Source organism: Anomalospiza imberbis, chromosome 5 (genome assembly GCF_031753505.1).
Source record: "Anomalospiza imberbis isolate Cuckoo-Finch-1a 21T00152 chromosome 5, ASM3175350v1, whole genome shotgun sequence".
Taxonomy (NCBI): domain Eukaryota; kingdom Metazoa; phylum Chordata; class Aves; order Passeriformes; family Viduidae; genus Anomalospiza; species Anomalospiza imberbis.
In genome coordinates, this window is record NC_089685.1 from 39,032,459 (window position 1) to 39,048,852 (window position 16,394).

The window sequence follows — 16,394 nt, forward strand, 5'->3', positions numbered from 1 at the left end:
TGTGCTAGGAGTAGTCTTTTTTTTTTTTTTTTTGCAAAGAGGAGGAAAAATTATGAAGGACCAATGTGAAATGAGAGAATACGAAGTCCGGGCAGGCTGAAACTGTGAACCAGACTTTTCTGAGTGAAATGAAGCAAGTAAAATAAATAAAACCACAATATATTGAAAATAGAAACCTAAACACTCCTATGCTGTGATAAAACTTCTTCCCTTACATCCATTTCAGAATTTGTATAAAACATCTACAATTCTTTTTGAAATAATGCAGGGAAGAAACTTAAAGGCCAATAATATTTTGAAAGATAATTATAACAATGTTTTTCATTTTAGTAATCTAAATCCTGAATCATCTTGTATAATAAAACAAATCTAAGGCAAAATACATTTTTAATATCTTTTGATACCTCAAAAAATTGAAAAATCCTTTTAGTGTTTGTCAATTAAAAAAAATCAAACCAAGAATACATGAAATATAATACAGTTTATAAAATAATCCTTGTAGAATGATTTTCCTGAACCATATAAAAAAAACTATATACCTGGTCCTTTAATAATAGTTGCTATGATAATAAAAGCCTATACTTCAGTACAAGATTAGCAGTTGAGAAAATCAACTAATCTCAGTAGACTTCCAGTAAAAATGGCTGTATAAAAAAATTCACCCTTGCTTCCCTTTTGAGGTAAATCTGAGTCAAAACCCTGGATTAGTTATAACAGTAATCTGATTCAGGGTGGCACAAATAATATCCCGTTATATCACCTGCAAGTACTGTTCCTTGTGAAAGCCCTTTACTGTATTACTTGTTATACTAGTATTTACTATTGACAAAAGACTAGTATTGTTTAAAAACAAATATAAATGTTACATCTACAGCTTCCTGAGCTGGCCACTGTGCTGACTTTGTAATAACAGAAAATATGGATAAGGTTCTTTCCTTTATGTACACTGTTTTAAGGAGATTTACCTTCCTAACACCAAAATATCTTTTTGACTCTGTATCTTGACAGGTGTAGGAAAAGGTTTGAGAAAACAGTGTAATCCTTTCTGAATAAACACATTCTGGGACAGTAAAAAATGCAAAGCTTTAGATTTATAATAAAAGGTTTTTCCCTAAACAGAAAAATTACTCAAATTCAATACATTCCAACAGTGTTCTTCCTTTAAAGTTACCTTGATCAGAGAGTGATTATCTTTTGCCAAATCAGTCTGTCTTGATTATATTTCTAACCACAGTATTTCTGTTTCTAGTATTACCAGAAGGTCCCTAATACATTTACTTTAATTTCCTTCATCTCCTTCTAGGAAAACAGTTGCTAATGAGAGGATGTTTTTCATACACCAAGGTTTTTAAATTTGCCCTTACTGAAAAACATGTAAGAATGCTTTAGGCTTGAAATATGGTTTCATTTATAACAATCACTCAATTAAAACATGTCATTTTATTCTCTACCACTCCATTAAACTTGCACAGATATTATTAAGATATATTCTATTCATTACCTATATCCAAACACTATAATCCAACTTGGAGCATGAAAAATCATATTCTGTGTCTACAGAGAAAATCAAAACCATGTCTTAGAATACCTGGCTTATATTAGATTTAATATGGGATAACTGGCAGAAGAAAGCATGGAGAGCACAGAAATAAAATATTTCTGGTAGGAGGTTGTTACTGAGCAAGTGGAGTCATGTATAACAATGAAAAAGGTCTTGAAAAGAGGACTGTGAACAGTAATTTGTGAAATCTCTAACTTACTTTTCTTCAAATGGCCAACAGTTCTTCACTTGGAATGTTTTTTGAAAGAAATTTCTATGGTTAGGAAAGAAAGACTCTCTGTAAAGGTGTTACACAATCAATACTCTCCTCTGGAAAGCAGACACGTTATCAATCCTCTAAATGAACAAGCTGTTTCCTGAATGCCATGAATAGTACCTGAACTCAAGCACTAAAGGAAGCTTGAAGCTGTAATCATAAATGCATCACAGCTGGTTCAGGCTACATACCTGATTTCTTTATTGATTGCATCTAGCTGCTCCTGGAGCATCATGGCCAGAGTCTGGGCATCGGAATGGCCACTTGGTGACAGCAGGTCCATGGAGCTGAACAGCGTTTCTCTGTCATCATCATCGATGTCCGACATCTCGGTGTCGCTTTCGAAAGGATGACTGCTCAGAACACTGATCTGCTGCGTCCTATTCCACTCATGATCGCCAAGTGATTTGACCTGAGCAGGAATTAGGACATGTATGGCTTATGTCAGAGAAAACTGCAAAGTCGAACTTAAAAAAAAAATGGAAAGGGAAAGCAACTAACACTTCAAAATACTTGTTCAATTACAAGCGCTCCATTAATGCTTGCAGTATTACTGCAAATAGCATAAAGTATTTTCACAGAATTGCAATTTAGGTATCCAATTACTCCAAGGAAAATTTATACAAAAAGACACTCTGGAAAGACAAATAATCAAGTATGTTTGAACTTTTATGTCTAAACTTCAACATTTTCTGCTGCCATTTTGTACAACAGTTCTCCAAGCAGGTATAGAAAAAATCCTGCTCTCTGGGTTGGGTTTTCTTGTTTGGTGGGTTATTTTTTCTGCTGTTGTTTTCTTCCTGGAAGAAAACCCCAAAAACTGTAAGCTTAACAGCCTCAAAACATTATCTTATCGGGGAATATATGAGAAGAAATTGGGGATTAACCTTTGGTTCATCTCTGCGTACTCCCATCCGACCTCTTCTAGGTCGCCTTATCACTTTAGTTGACCGATAGTCAGACTGGCTATCAACCAGTGAGCCCACTGAGTACCTTAGCTCTGTTGATGTGTCCAGATGAGGTCTATAAAAAGAATTACATAAGTGGACTGAGAGAGTAATAGGAATAACAACAACAATCCAATGACTTTCAGTCTAGCAACACAAATTTCTTTTTTTCAAACAAACTTTCCTGTATCACATAATAAAGGAGAAAATCACATGACAAAACATAACTTAAGAGTGAAAAATCGAAATAATTTTTTGAGAAAATTTAGGGAGACACCAAATAATAAAACTTCTGATTTTTTTTTAAATGAAAGCTATGCATAGAAAAACTTATTGTCAAAAACTGTAACAGGAAAAAGCACATTTCAGGATAATTAGAACTGGCAGCTGAATGTATTTTCCTGTATATTCATAACCTCATATGCCTGAGGTTACTCTAAGCATGTTACGTGTTCATGAGTGAGCATATAGATTAAAGCTTTCCTGCTGTAAGTCTGTGCTCTACATTATGAAAATATTAGTGAACTGACCTGTGATATTTAACATTGTTTAGGAATTAATAATCTTTGATTGACAACATTTTCAATGCTTTAACCCCCAATTTTTCCTACAGCCCTGGTAAGTCTTGGGATATTTCAGTGAGGCTTATACAGGATGACTTCAGTACTTTTTTTCCTGTTTACAAGCAGTGGTCCCTGACCTCTTTGTCCTTAATCAAACAGCAGCATGAAAAGTTCACTGCATGGTGCAATAAAAGCATCCTAACCATGGGCTGTGGATCCAAGGTGGAAGAGCAAAGGGTCCATGCACCATTTAAGAATTCAACCACACAAGTGGAGACCTGAACAATTTCTGTTTCTCAACACACTAGCAATCTCCACATAAAAATATATGAATAGCATGATCACAGTAAAAAATGAAATGCAACAAAAAACCCGCATAGGGCAGTGACTGTTTTTATCTTCTGTGTACAGTAATTGTCTCAATAGAGCTTTGTTCTCATAATCAATAATATTTGGCAGTTGTGAAGGAAGTTGGCACGAAAAAAGAAACAGTCCAGGTTCCAGTCTCTAGCTGAAGATATTCATCTGCTGACCAGCTTCATTGTTTTCCTGAAAGCAGAAACTCCAATGCAGAATTGAACACAGGTTGAGAATAGGAAGTATTTAATGCTCAGAGCTTGCTGTGCCTGAGAAAGCTGGGAGCTTCATGAGGTCGGGTTACATAAGGGAAAGAATACTGTTTAGCAGAACCTGGTGAATTCCCAAGATATTCAGATAGCTTATCAAGTTCACACAGCCCTTTGACAAGGGCTAATCAGCTTCTGTTTATGGAGCACAAGCTAATGATATTCATCTACCTAGCAAGAAAAGCTGCTGCTCTCCAAGGATGCTCCAAAAACCAAAGCTGCTGTTACAGCAGCTCAGTAGCCTGTGTCCCTGCAAGCACTTACAAGAAAAATGGGTTGTGTGCCTGTAGTCACATTCCCAAGGGAACAAAAATTCAAAAAGTTAAAAGCATCACATTCTGAATTTCATCAGCTTACGTGTCTCTACATATAGAAAAATATTATTTCAAGAAATAATAAAGGATTAAGGGAGAAACCATGTCCAGGTACTGAGCAAGATGTCTGAGGACATCAATGGGCAGGCAATAGCTGATGGAAAAAAACCAACCCAGTGAACAAGAGTAACTTTAGATGAATACAGTGCTCCCAATTCAGTCTTGGTCCATGAGCTTTGTCTGGCAGGTGTACTGGCAGGTTTTAAAAACTAACATGTTGCTTGTTATGAAAACAGCATGTGACACACAATTATCAATAAACCAACAATTTAATCTCAAGGGACACTTTTAAGCAAGAAGGAATTTCTAGAATGATAAATTCTTTGCAGCTGTTAGTGGTTATTTTTATGGCATTTGTCTCACTATTCTTCCCATATTGATTTTCCATCAAAAAGAGGCACAATGTTTAATGTCTAATTATGATGTTTTCAGATCTCTCTGAATAATGTCTTTACATACAGCTGAAGTTCTGTGGTCTTTTGCTACACACAGTGAGTAATGCCTTGCTAACAAAGAAAAAGAAAATATATTATTTATAGAATAAATATGATCATAAATATGCTGATCACTTTCAGAATTAAAGAAGATTGTTTCTAATTTATATTTAAAGTCTGGGAAAAAAGTTGTGTATTTGGATATACTTTTAAAAACATTGCATAATTTAAAAGACTTTTGTTTATCTCCCTAATATTTCAGTGTATACTCACTGATATAAGGCCCTGTTTACCTATGAAAAATTGAAAAGCAACAGTAGTAATAACTGCACAGATTTTACATTTTAAATGTACATTTATGTGTGGCTTGAACACATCCCTGCTGTAAATGCTCGCCATTTACATTTATGTCTATTTCAACTTATAGTGAGAAAACCTTTGTCACAAAATATTACCTTGACAAGGTGGGTTCAATTAAAGAACCAGCCCTCAGTTTCATTTGATCCAGTTCAGACCTCAGTTTCTCAATTTCTTCAGCAAGTCTTTCCTGGAAATAAGAAGAGGAAGACATACTTACTTGTGATACAAAATACATTTATTTTATGAGATATTGTTCTTGTGCAGCTAAACAAGCAAGCAAAGATATACTGAATGTAACATTGACTATAACAAGAAAAGGAAGCTCATTTAAGTGTCACTACTACTAATGAGATGTACACATCAAAAGGAGGTGCCATAGCACTCTACTGTTTTACCACTGCCTGGATGTGTTGGAAGGACAAGTACTTGAAACTTTTTTTTTCCTACCATAAAGCCAGGTACAGTTCATTGTGTGAATCACCACTTGCCCTATAGAGACCAAGATTAACAGGTGGTCTCAATGCTGTCTGAGAACATCTTTTCCACCCTACATGATTTTATGACACTATGGGATTGCATACCAGCCTTTCTATTTACTGACAGAGACCCAGATTTGGAGAGAACTGCATTTCAGATGACTTGAACTGCAGCTATATGTTCAACTCTTGTTGAGTTCATGTGACTCTAGTATGAGGTGCTGCTGGGAAAAATGACAATTTGCCACAAAATTGGATTTTTGGAACTAACTAAAAACACCCCCACTATTTACAGCTACTAGAGAAAACAGCACTGTTCCCAAATTCTACAAATAATTCTTATCTATGTAAAAAGTGAAATGAAAGAATTCTAAAACTAATTAAGAACAAGCATGAGATGAAGCTATAACACTGGTGTTCCTAGAGTTTAAAATGTTCAGTATTGGAAAAGGCTAGGAAAGATATGGATCGTCTATATTAGATATCTATAAATCAATTTATAGATTTATAAATATACATATATATATAAGATATATATAAATAATATCTAGTAGTAATATCTATAAATAATACTATCTATAAATAATATCACTTTCCCTGAGTATTATTACTGAATTATTTATATATAACTACTGAAATAGTATTAGAGTATTTTTAAAATATTTCTTGATTGAACAGAGTTACTGAGATGACTGATACTCTATTGGTAACACTTCACTTGCCAGTTACTTAGAGATTATTAGTATCTGATGTTATGTCCATCTGTCTGAAATTGAACAAATAATCCCTTCAAAGGCGGACACTTAGAAGCTCTGGGGTCAAAACATGTAGTGACAGGACAAAGGCTTTAAAATGAAAGAGGGTAGGTTTTAGATATCAGGAAGAAATTCTTTATGGTGAGGGTGCTGAGGCACTGAAACAGGTTGTCCTTTTAGGTACTTTAATCTTGCTGCCTTTCTCTGCAGGTTACCTAAATGTGGATGAAAGTGAATTTTTTTTTTAATAGATACCTCTTTTGGTTTTTTCTCAAAGGTCTTGGTTTTTGATGCCATATGATATATTTATATTAGTATAGAATGGAGCTGTATTTAAAAAAAAATCTGTATAATTGCTTCTACAGGGATTTAATACATTGCAAAACCACTTCTTTGAATCTGAATACAAATACATTTGTGCATCCTACTGCACTCAAGGCAGGAATAACTTCAAAACGAAATCCTGGTATCTGGGATTGGAAGAAATATTTATAATCAATTTGACTGATTCACTAAACAGCATTAGGGGTTAATTTGCAAGCAATGAAGAAAGGTCACTTTCAGCTATATATAGCATAATGCCATTGCACTTGTTAAGAAGAAATGCATAAAATCCAAAAATTACATTCTTCACTACGAAAGTGCAACCAGTTATGCATACATCTCTGTTAAATAAGACTTTTTCAGAATTAAAACTGATAGAAGAAAAACTCCAGAGCCAGTAAAATCAACATGAATTTTGGTATTGACTTCCTGAGGCTAGGGTATCAACCATGAACATAGCTCAGAACAACTGTCAGAGACCTTCAAAGGCTATTTATTGCATCTAGGTGATTAAATGAGTCCTCATTTATGTCAGGAAGATTTTTCATGACAGATGGATAATTAATATTCCATATACATATTTCCAAATAATATTTCTACATATTTTGATAAAACCAGATAAAATCAAAGTAACTTACAGTACCTTATCATGTAAGGACTCTTCCAGATTTTTCCTGAAACTTTCAGATTCCTGAATCAAAACATTCTAGGAATAAAAAATAAGAGGAAAAAAAAAAAACCAAGAAAGAAATTTGAGATATGCTCATGTATCAGATATCACTAGGTACATGTACAAGTTTACAAAGTTCATATACGTTGGATTTCCAAATTAAAATTCTTTAATGCTTCAGTTGCATTATTTTAAATGCTACAAGAATTCAAAATGTAGGAACATGTGTCTTCAAGATCAGCAAAAAATTTTGCATCTTGGTCCAACTGAGGAAATGCCTCATCCTTATACAACCAATTCTCCCGACAACTTCTTTTGGCAAGCCTGTTTCTCACTCCATGCCACATCTTGGTTCAATTATATAAACCAGAAGTACATCATCTGAGAAGTTCTGAAATACCCTTCTGAAAAACACTGAAAGATTCCTCTCAGACCATACAGAAGGTGAATAAGTAGAAGAGGGAGGGATTAAAGAGGGCAAATACAAAGGTCAGTAGCTTTGAATTTTGCAGGACCACATTGTCTCACATAATGGAAAATCTGTAAATAAAATTCCCTCTCCAAGGCTAGATGCTCCTTCTCCTGTGGTAGCAGCATTTTACTCTTCCCAGAGGAAGTGAGGTGAAATCTGCAGATTAAAACACTGAAATGATAGCACATCTAAAATGGTCATTCCTCCGTTCTCATCCACTTTCTCTCACTGCCCCATGCAGCCTGTCACACATTGGTCCTTTCCAAGCTCTTCATCAGGCTCTTGGCTGATAAACATGTGACTCAAAATATGCAGCATATTTGCAGCTCTTCCGGGAAGACACCTGAGCCCACTCTTGAATTAAGATTCAAATGTGTAAGTTGGACCACATTTGTGGTAATATTTGGTAATATAAAATCAGCATGACACCTCCATCCTGATAAAAGTAGAACATATGGGAAATCCTTATTAAGCTAAACTTTATACTGCTGTTTGTACTGTACCTTTTCTTCAAGTGCTGCCATCCTCTCTTTTAAGTGTAGTTGCAGACGCTCATTGGATTCTGTCAAAAGTCTGTCTACAGTATCCGATAATCTTTTGTTGTGCTCCTCATTCATTTTTTCTCTTTGCCTTGCCTTTAATATAGAATAGACAAGACAGATTGGTAGGGTCCAAAATTAACCAGTACAGATATGTATCATTGAAAAAAAAAAAGGTAACTGTAACCATCTAAAATAATTTCACGGGAAATGTAATTACAGTTACTGATTAATACACATCCATTTTTGTAACAGCAGAATGTTTTCAACTCTGCAACTGGACGTAAATTAATGTATTAAGATGGTGAAGCAAAGTAGGAAGATGCTGCCATCACTGCTACAAACAATATTTACAATTAGGTAGTTTTGGGGGCTGGAGTACATAATGTAGCATTATACTGGCAAATGAAAAGTGCAGAGAAGGTGTTTGCAATACACATACTCTTTGAAGTTCCTGATTCTTCTCTTCAAGTTGAGCTTCTAAATGTCTCATACGTTCCTCGATGTTTCCATGCCTTTCTTCTGCCTGTAAAAAAATAGAAAGACTCTTTCTGTAATTTGGGTGTCTTTGGAAGTTTTTATCTCAGTAAAGTTTAAACAAAACATAAAGCAAGCTACTACTAACTGCAAACTTAGTTTTCCGAAAATAAACTTTATTTAAACAGGCAGCTGAACAGCATTGCTTGAAATGTGTCAGCTACAAAGGCCTGTTACATCCAAGCATCAGCAAAACATTGGAGTTATTTATGAGCAATGAAATCAGCCAAATGTAACATGCAGACTGTGCATGGTTTGAACACAAACCTGCCATCGTAAAATTGTAAGCTCCTGAAGCACTGAACTGCACGATGGTTGATTATCAATTAAAAAAAATTTAAAATATGAAAACAAATCAGATGGATTCTATTCAGCAATAGAAAGTAAAGTCCAGTAGGACTACCTTCCTACGTATGGAGATCATTTCTTGTAGTTTAGCTTCCATAACATATTGATAATCATCAGATGAGGTAGAAGAGGTTGGATCAGACTAACAAGTCAAGGAAAAGGAGAGGGACAAAATTGAAAAATCAGAACTAAAGACACTGACACTGAACAGAACACAGCACAGAATGCTTAAAAAGAAAAGTGTGACTGAAAATTTAATACTTTTAACTGACAGATTTTTACATGGAATAAACTACACTGATAGTTGGTGAAAAAGATGCAGTTGGTGTGGAGAAACTGAAAATAATGGAATGCTAAAGAAGCTATCAACCTACACATGGAAGTACAAGGTTAGTGATGGCTGGCTGATGACACATGACTACAGAGTGGATACAAAGCAATACTATCTAATCTAATGTTGTTTCTCTATTTTTTTTTTTTTTTCATTTTGGCAAACTGAACACCAGAACCAGACTCTCAGAGGCCAACATCAGAAATTCCTGTATAATTCTTCTACCATTCTCTAGGAATGATTACAATGCATAAATACTATGTAATGGACCAATCAGTTACACCACTATGCAATGTCATGGTACATTCCCTAATTTCTAGAAAACAGAAAGAGTGCCAAAAGAGACAAGGCTCAAGCTGTCTTATGCCATTTTAGAATACACTATATAAATCCTGTCATCCAAATAAACAATATAGTTTTCATCCCTTTGAAAAGATCCACCCTGGTGGATCTCTTTGGAAGATCAAAGTCATCAGATAAAAGAAGAACCTATAAATAAAAAATCATTAATAAAAATGAAAAGTTATTACTGAGTGTAGAAATGGTAATCCAAACAAAGATTCATTACTATTTCTGACAGAAGCTGATCTTAATTAGGTCATTTGTGGCAAAACATGAATATTCATTTTATTGTCATATCAAATAAGTCTATGTTATTATTAAAAAACTAAAAAAGCCCTTTTAAAAAAGGGAAATGCTATATTGGTTTTGTTGCTATGGAAACAGGAATGTGCATAAGGCATATGGAGAGGGCTACTGATGACTGAGTTGTGAGCTCACGCTTGTCAAATGCTATTTCACTCTGTCAGATTCACCCCCTCTCAAAAAGAGATCTGAATTCCATCTTTAGATGAGCAAACTTTAATATGCACAAGATATACTAATTTTACAGCTGTATTTTTGTGAGACTATTTTTCATATGCTTATCTACTAATGATGTATCAGATTAATTAGGAATAGGTATCAAAGTAATGCCAGATGTTCATAATAACTTAAAATTACCCATAGTTTAAATTCTGTAGTATTATCAGTACCAAAAGTTCATATGGAAAGCAATCCTATGATCTAGTAATTTATAAATATAAACTGCAGCTTTTGATATGAAAACATCCACATAAGAAAATTCTGCTTTGTAAAAATACAAGAATATTGCTTAACCTTGAAGACCACTATTATTACTTTCATAGTAAATACATAAAACAGATTCTTGCAAAATTTAAGGGAAAATCTTTGTAATTAAACTCATTTAGAAGAGCAGTTCTTGCTTCTGGTAATGAAGCAGGCATTTTGTGATGTACTTGAATTTATTTGTTAGTTGAAACTATTTTGTCTGTTTATTACAATTTAGACCAGCAACAATACTTTTATGGTCTTCTTTAACTTATCCCTCCATTTTGCTCATTAGTCGGTTACAGCACACTAGTGCTAATGCACTCCTACCTCTCCCAGTTGGGTAATTAGAGAGATAGGGTTGAAAAAGTTAAGGCCCTGTGACTGCAGAACAGATGTCTTTCCACAGAGTGACCAAGTTTTATGCTGCTCTGTAGAGAATAGAATTTTCCACTTTTTAAGTCCCGGTTGCAGCACTGGTTCAAGGCCATCCCTTAATGCATTTTCAAGGGTCATGAGATGACTTGAAATCACCAAAGTTCTGAGAAGACTTAAGTAATTCTACCCCTTTTGAAGCCATTTTCATAGAGGGAGATAGAGAACCCACTGGGGGCACCTTTCTACAAAATTAAACTCCTTATAAGCTCCATTAGCTGACTGCGAAACTTAAAAGCAAGTTACTTAAACTTCACTGCTTTTGATGCTTTGAGACACCACCTAGAGCAGAGGCTAGACAGTGTTAAAGGCATAAAGTAGGTATTTATTAAAAGGCCTTCGAAAGATGCACCTTGGGCAGTACAAGAGCTTGGTTCTCAGGCTGGAAAAGGATTGTTTTGTCTAACTAAACTTTGAGGAGAACGTGCTAACACTTTATATGAAGTTCACAGTTATATACTAATGCAGTACAGAACCTGGAAAAATGAAAGCTAAAACTTAAGGCATCACTTCAGTACACTTAATTGCATCTTAATGCAAAATATGAAGAAAACCAAAGTAAAACCTCTATGTTCAAAGGGATCTCATTCACATCCTCTGAAATGTGGTGCTAATCTGTCCTTGAAAAGACAATCTGTCTAGTTACCTGTATAATTTACCTTTTTTTCCAAACTAAAATGTAAATTTTTGAGTCCAAACCATGCCATTATACCTTATCTGTTGAGCATATCTTTTCAATGCAGAAAATAATTTTGATATTAGGTCTAATAATTTTTGGAAAAAAGAGAAGGAATGAAATTGTTATCAGAATTATGTATATTATCTAAATTCTTATATAGACAACATTCTTGAAAAAACATGATGTTCCCCTAAGATTCTTATAGCTACCTATTATTTCATAATTTTTTCTGCTTTAATATTTCAGCAAGGTATATGCCATCTTTACATCTCTTTGGCAGAACAGAGAAACCTGAAAATTAATTAAAATTCAATATGTCTTAGAATCAAAACAAATGTCATTATTCAAAACACTGCAAATGTAATAGAATATTTTATGTTTCCTTTATGTACCATTTGTTCTGAAAGTGTTATTCTGTATTACTCTTAAAGGACCTTATTATTTTATAGACAAAATATTCAATAATTAGGCTCAAGTGCTTGTCTGGCAGAAAGCAAGCACAGGTGCACAGACTTAGTATCTACTCTGGGCTTTAAAGCTGCTTGGGGATTTTAACCACTGGTTATTTTGTGCCAGCTGTAGGCACAGCCCCCTGCAGCAGGGATGGGAATCAAAAGGGCAGACAGAAACACATGTACATACTTCCGTCTTCTCTGACTAGCAGAAACCCACCTGCAGCCAAAGACCTCCAGGAACCAGTGTCCCCAGCTGGAGCACACTCCCAAAATGAGGGTTTCAATACCTCCCATCACCCTTTACATTGAGGAAGGCCTCCAACCCGGTCTCAAAGAGACCCCTCCAAACAAAAAATCCCCGGTAGCAAGTCAGCTGTTAACTAACGGATTTGCAAATCCTTCCCTAAAGACTTCCCCAGGCCATGCATTTAGGATTGGTATACCTGTGGCAGTTACACTTTTTTGTTGCTCATGTGTCTTAGTCAGACCCAGAGATTATAAAGAATAAGCTCTTTGAGAGACTTGGCAGCCTATAAAATACTGAATGCGTCCATCTCAGCCTTGTAGTTTGTGGCACAAGGCAGAGACTGTGACACCAGTGCTTGTCATGCTTCCTCAGCAGAATTTTAGGCACACATGAGACAGCACAGACAACTGTGGACTTTGAGATTCCTGAAAAAAGCTGGATTTCTTCCAACTTGTTTTACTAAGAATTAATTGAGTTAAATACTGTAAAATATAGCTTACATGACTACTTGCTTGGCAGGCCTTACCCTAGGTTCTTTCTTCAATGTAAGACTTGCATGCCTGTTTGCTCCTACTCTGTACAGGAGGATTAATAAGACACATTGTGTGACAACTAGCATTTAGCCAGAACATTCAGTTATAAATAGATTTGGGAAATCATGCATCTTAAACTGCATTAAAAATATATGGACAAAAGCTAATGATGTCTGACTCCTAGGAGAAACCAGCATGAGTCTTAATGTTCACTTTGCACCCTCTATGCCATGGAATAGCCAACACAAGGTAGTAACAGCTAGGAAAACTCTGCATTGAGGAAATACCAATGCAGCTTGTGTGATTTCTAACTCTGTTAAAACTTTGCTGGTGCTCCTGCTGCTAATGCACCCACAAAACAGGTGTTGCTTTCACACTGTCTGTTACTGATGGCACTGCACATTTTCTAGGTCTTCACATCTTAATTGAAAAGAAAGAAATCCAAATTCAGATGCAGCAATCACTTGTATAATATAGGTGTCAGAATTTTTTTTTTTTTTGGGTTGAGTTGCAGGAACAAGTCTAAACTTTTCTAATGGTACAATCAATTTCCCTGGTTTTGAGACCTTGACTTTTCAACACTTGCACTCCAGTTTTTTCTACTGGCATCCTATGTTTTAGTCTATCCTTAGAACAAGGGCATTATTCAAAAAGAAAGAATGCATTATTGAACTGAGCTATGAAGTTGAAGGTGAAAATAGATTATCATGGTGACAGAGTTGCAGCAGCTCACATAGTTATCAGCTATTTGCTTACACCTAACCTGTTACCAATGTGACAAAATTAATTGGTTCAGGTGGCCCCTTTTTCTAAACCTCAACCTTTCAGTCACTAGAGAGTCACAACTTCTTTCCCTTCCTTTGTTTTCCCACTACCTTCTGTACCTCCTAAGTTTAGTAAGCAACTCCTTCAATTGAGTTTTGTCAAATTTGCTTCGTTCATTTCTTCCTCCTATCAGGGCAGATTCTCCCAAGAAAAGGGAAGCAAAGTAAGAGGGGTATTTTGAGAAGATTGAATGTGTTGTAAATGTGAAATTTTCTTTGGCTTCTCTCCCCAGAGATTTTTTTTTTACCTGTTATCAACTTCCTTCTCCAGTTAACACATCATATTTTCTCTCTCTTGTTCTCAGAGAGGTTTCTCTATTAACTACATCCACTCCTTGCAGGGGAACTTCTTTCCCCTCTTTGCATCCTTTTCATGGCAGATATGCTCCTTTTACTTGTTTTGCAACTTCTTCCCTGCTTAAAGCAAACCACATCCCCACGCTGACACAAAACAAGCATTATGTCCCACTTTCCTCCAACTCTTAAGTAATTTTTTTATCACCTTTAAAATTAACTGAAGGTGTTACTATGCTAAATGTGGTTTATTATGATATGGTTTCCTCTTCTCCATCTAGTGCTTCTCTAAAGCAGCTGAAAAGCATGGCTGGTATATCTGGTGACCTGCCTACAGGAATGATGGTGTAAAATGCTGACTGCTGTCTTGTGATCAGAGAAGTGACTTGGTGCCTCTGCTGCACAAGCACCCAGGGAGTGAAGAACTAGTGGGAGTCAGTGAATGGAAGTAGGTGGATACTGGCTGGCCCTACTAGACCCCTTCCTTGAACACATGCAGGGAGAAACTGTGTTGGACAGACTAACCATCTGAAGATTCTGGATGCTCCAATATCTATCCCTTCTGAGGAAAATAAACATTTTGTGGGATAAAGAAAGGTTAATATAGGAAGGAGGTTCTTTCTACTAGGAACTGCCTCTTCTCCAGAGCGGGCAAACAGACCAATACTGTGAGAGTGAGTAGAAAGTGACTCAATGATTCATGGGAATTTAAATCTTGGGATACATGCTGAGAGCTGTGCTAGCTCTCATGACCAGACAGGTACCAGTGTGATGGCCAGGCAGGACAGCACAGTATATGGGATCATGCCATTCTAGGTTAGTCTGCCAGAGGCTGACTAACCCTCCAGTTGCTTACCCAATGGGCAGAACACAGTGAAAACAAAGCCAAAGAAAAGTTCAAATGATTCAGTTAAATTTATGGGTACTTATCCAAGTTCACTGTATAGTCCAAATTTTTGGAAGTTCACTCCTTATGAACTAGTTTGGGCATGGAAAAGTAGCAGAAAGACATATCACTAGCTTATATACATAAAAAAAGGAAAAACCAACTAATTTAAAAAACTGACACACTAGAAGGATGACAATTTATATCCTTCATTTGCAGAATCCCAACATGGATTTATTATGAGCAAGAATATAAAAAAAATTGAATGCAGAACTGCAACATGCAACTTTTATATCTATGGGGGTTTGGGGTGGGGATGGAGAATAATCACAGACAAATCCAGAACATATTTTTTCTGGTTTATCTCCACATGTAAGTAATTGGTCTTATATTTTATCCACAGCAAAGCAGATAACCCACAATACTTTACTTTAAAAGACATATAAAGCATGTTTGGCTTAACTCACCTCTTCCATATGATTGTAACCCCATTAATCTCAGAGAAGCCACTTTCATTGAGAATAGTACTAAAGGAAGGAGAATCAGTTTTGCCTTTTTTTTTGTTTTGGTGCAGAAGCAGTAGCTGATTTGGTAGCTCCTCTTTTACTGGATATACATAGACACTGCAGTGATCACACAGCTCAGGTGGACAGGCTTCGGGGATTCTGCAGCCAGATAATTTGAGTTCTACAGATAGCATGTATGTTGGCATAAATTCCAATCAAGGCAAAATTAATTAAGCATTATTCAGCCCCTCAGGCAGGATCTGCAGTTGCCAGATCTGCAGATCTGCAGTTGACCTCATGTAAGAGCACACCAGCTAGCTAACTTAAAACTACTTAAGCAAGCTGCAGTGATTACAGCCTCTTTGGTTCAGAGCCTCATTTATGTGATCCATGAAAAGTACTGGACTTTAAATTTCAGAGCTCTCAAAGCAGCACTTTAATAAGCTCTGCAGTTTGCAAAGAAATTGTATACAAGACACATAGGCCTGTGCCTATTTAGCCTATTGGCCAAATTACGACATTCTTCTTCATGTTATATATTCCAAGGTAGCACAATTTTAACTGAAATACATGTCTTCAGTTTTTTTATGTAATCACTGAGAAATGAACAGAACCAGCATTACAACCTATTTCTCAGAGTTTCCCACGTGGCAAAAACTTTGATCAAGTACATCAAAGTGAAATGGGGTGGAGCATCAGCTCTGTTGACAGATCTCTAACCGCATCCCATGAAATAATGTAAGAAGACAAACGGAGATGTATATTGCAGCTTTATGGTCACAATAACAACAGTATCTCATGGAAGCCCCTGAGTGTTCTGCATGGTTGAAATGGGATTTCTTCTTACGATTT

The 16,394-nt window shown here is 35.9% G+C and overlaps 1 protein-coding gene across 8 annotated transcripts in view; it reads right to left on the reverse strand.

Moving 5' to 3' along the window:
- PPFIA2 (PTPRF interacting protein alpha 2) overlaps window positions 1–16,394 on the reverse strand; it is a 286,450-nt gene that overhangs the window by 44,162 nt on the left and 225,894 nt on the right. For 5 of the 8 annotated variants that reach the window (XM_068190314.1, XM_068190316.1, XM_068190312.1 and 2 more), the window contains 7 exons: window positions 9,298–9,384; window positions 8,800–8,883; window positions 8,322–8,453; window positions 7,320–7,382; window positions 5,217–5,308; window positions 2,705–2,840; window positions 2,009–2,229 (listed from right to left, as the gene is read on the reverse strand). In XM_068190314.1, the coding sequence (XP_068046415.1) occupies window positions 2,009–2,229; window positions 2,705–2,840; window positions 5,217–5,308; window positions 7,320–7,382; window positions 8,322–8,453; window positions 8,800–8,883; window positions 9,298–9,384 (815 nt within the window). Of the gene's footprint in view, window positions 1–2,008; window positions 2,230–2,704; window positions 2,841–5,216; window positions 5,309–7,319; window positions 7,383–8,321; window positions 8,454–8,793; window positions 8,884–9,297; window positions 9,385–16,394 lie in introns of all 8 variants that reach the window. The other 3 variants (XM_068190317.1, XM_068190318.1, XM_068190319.1) reach the window with 2 other exon arrangements.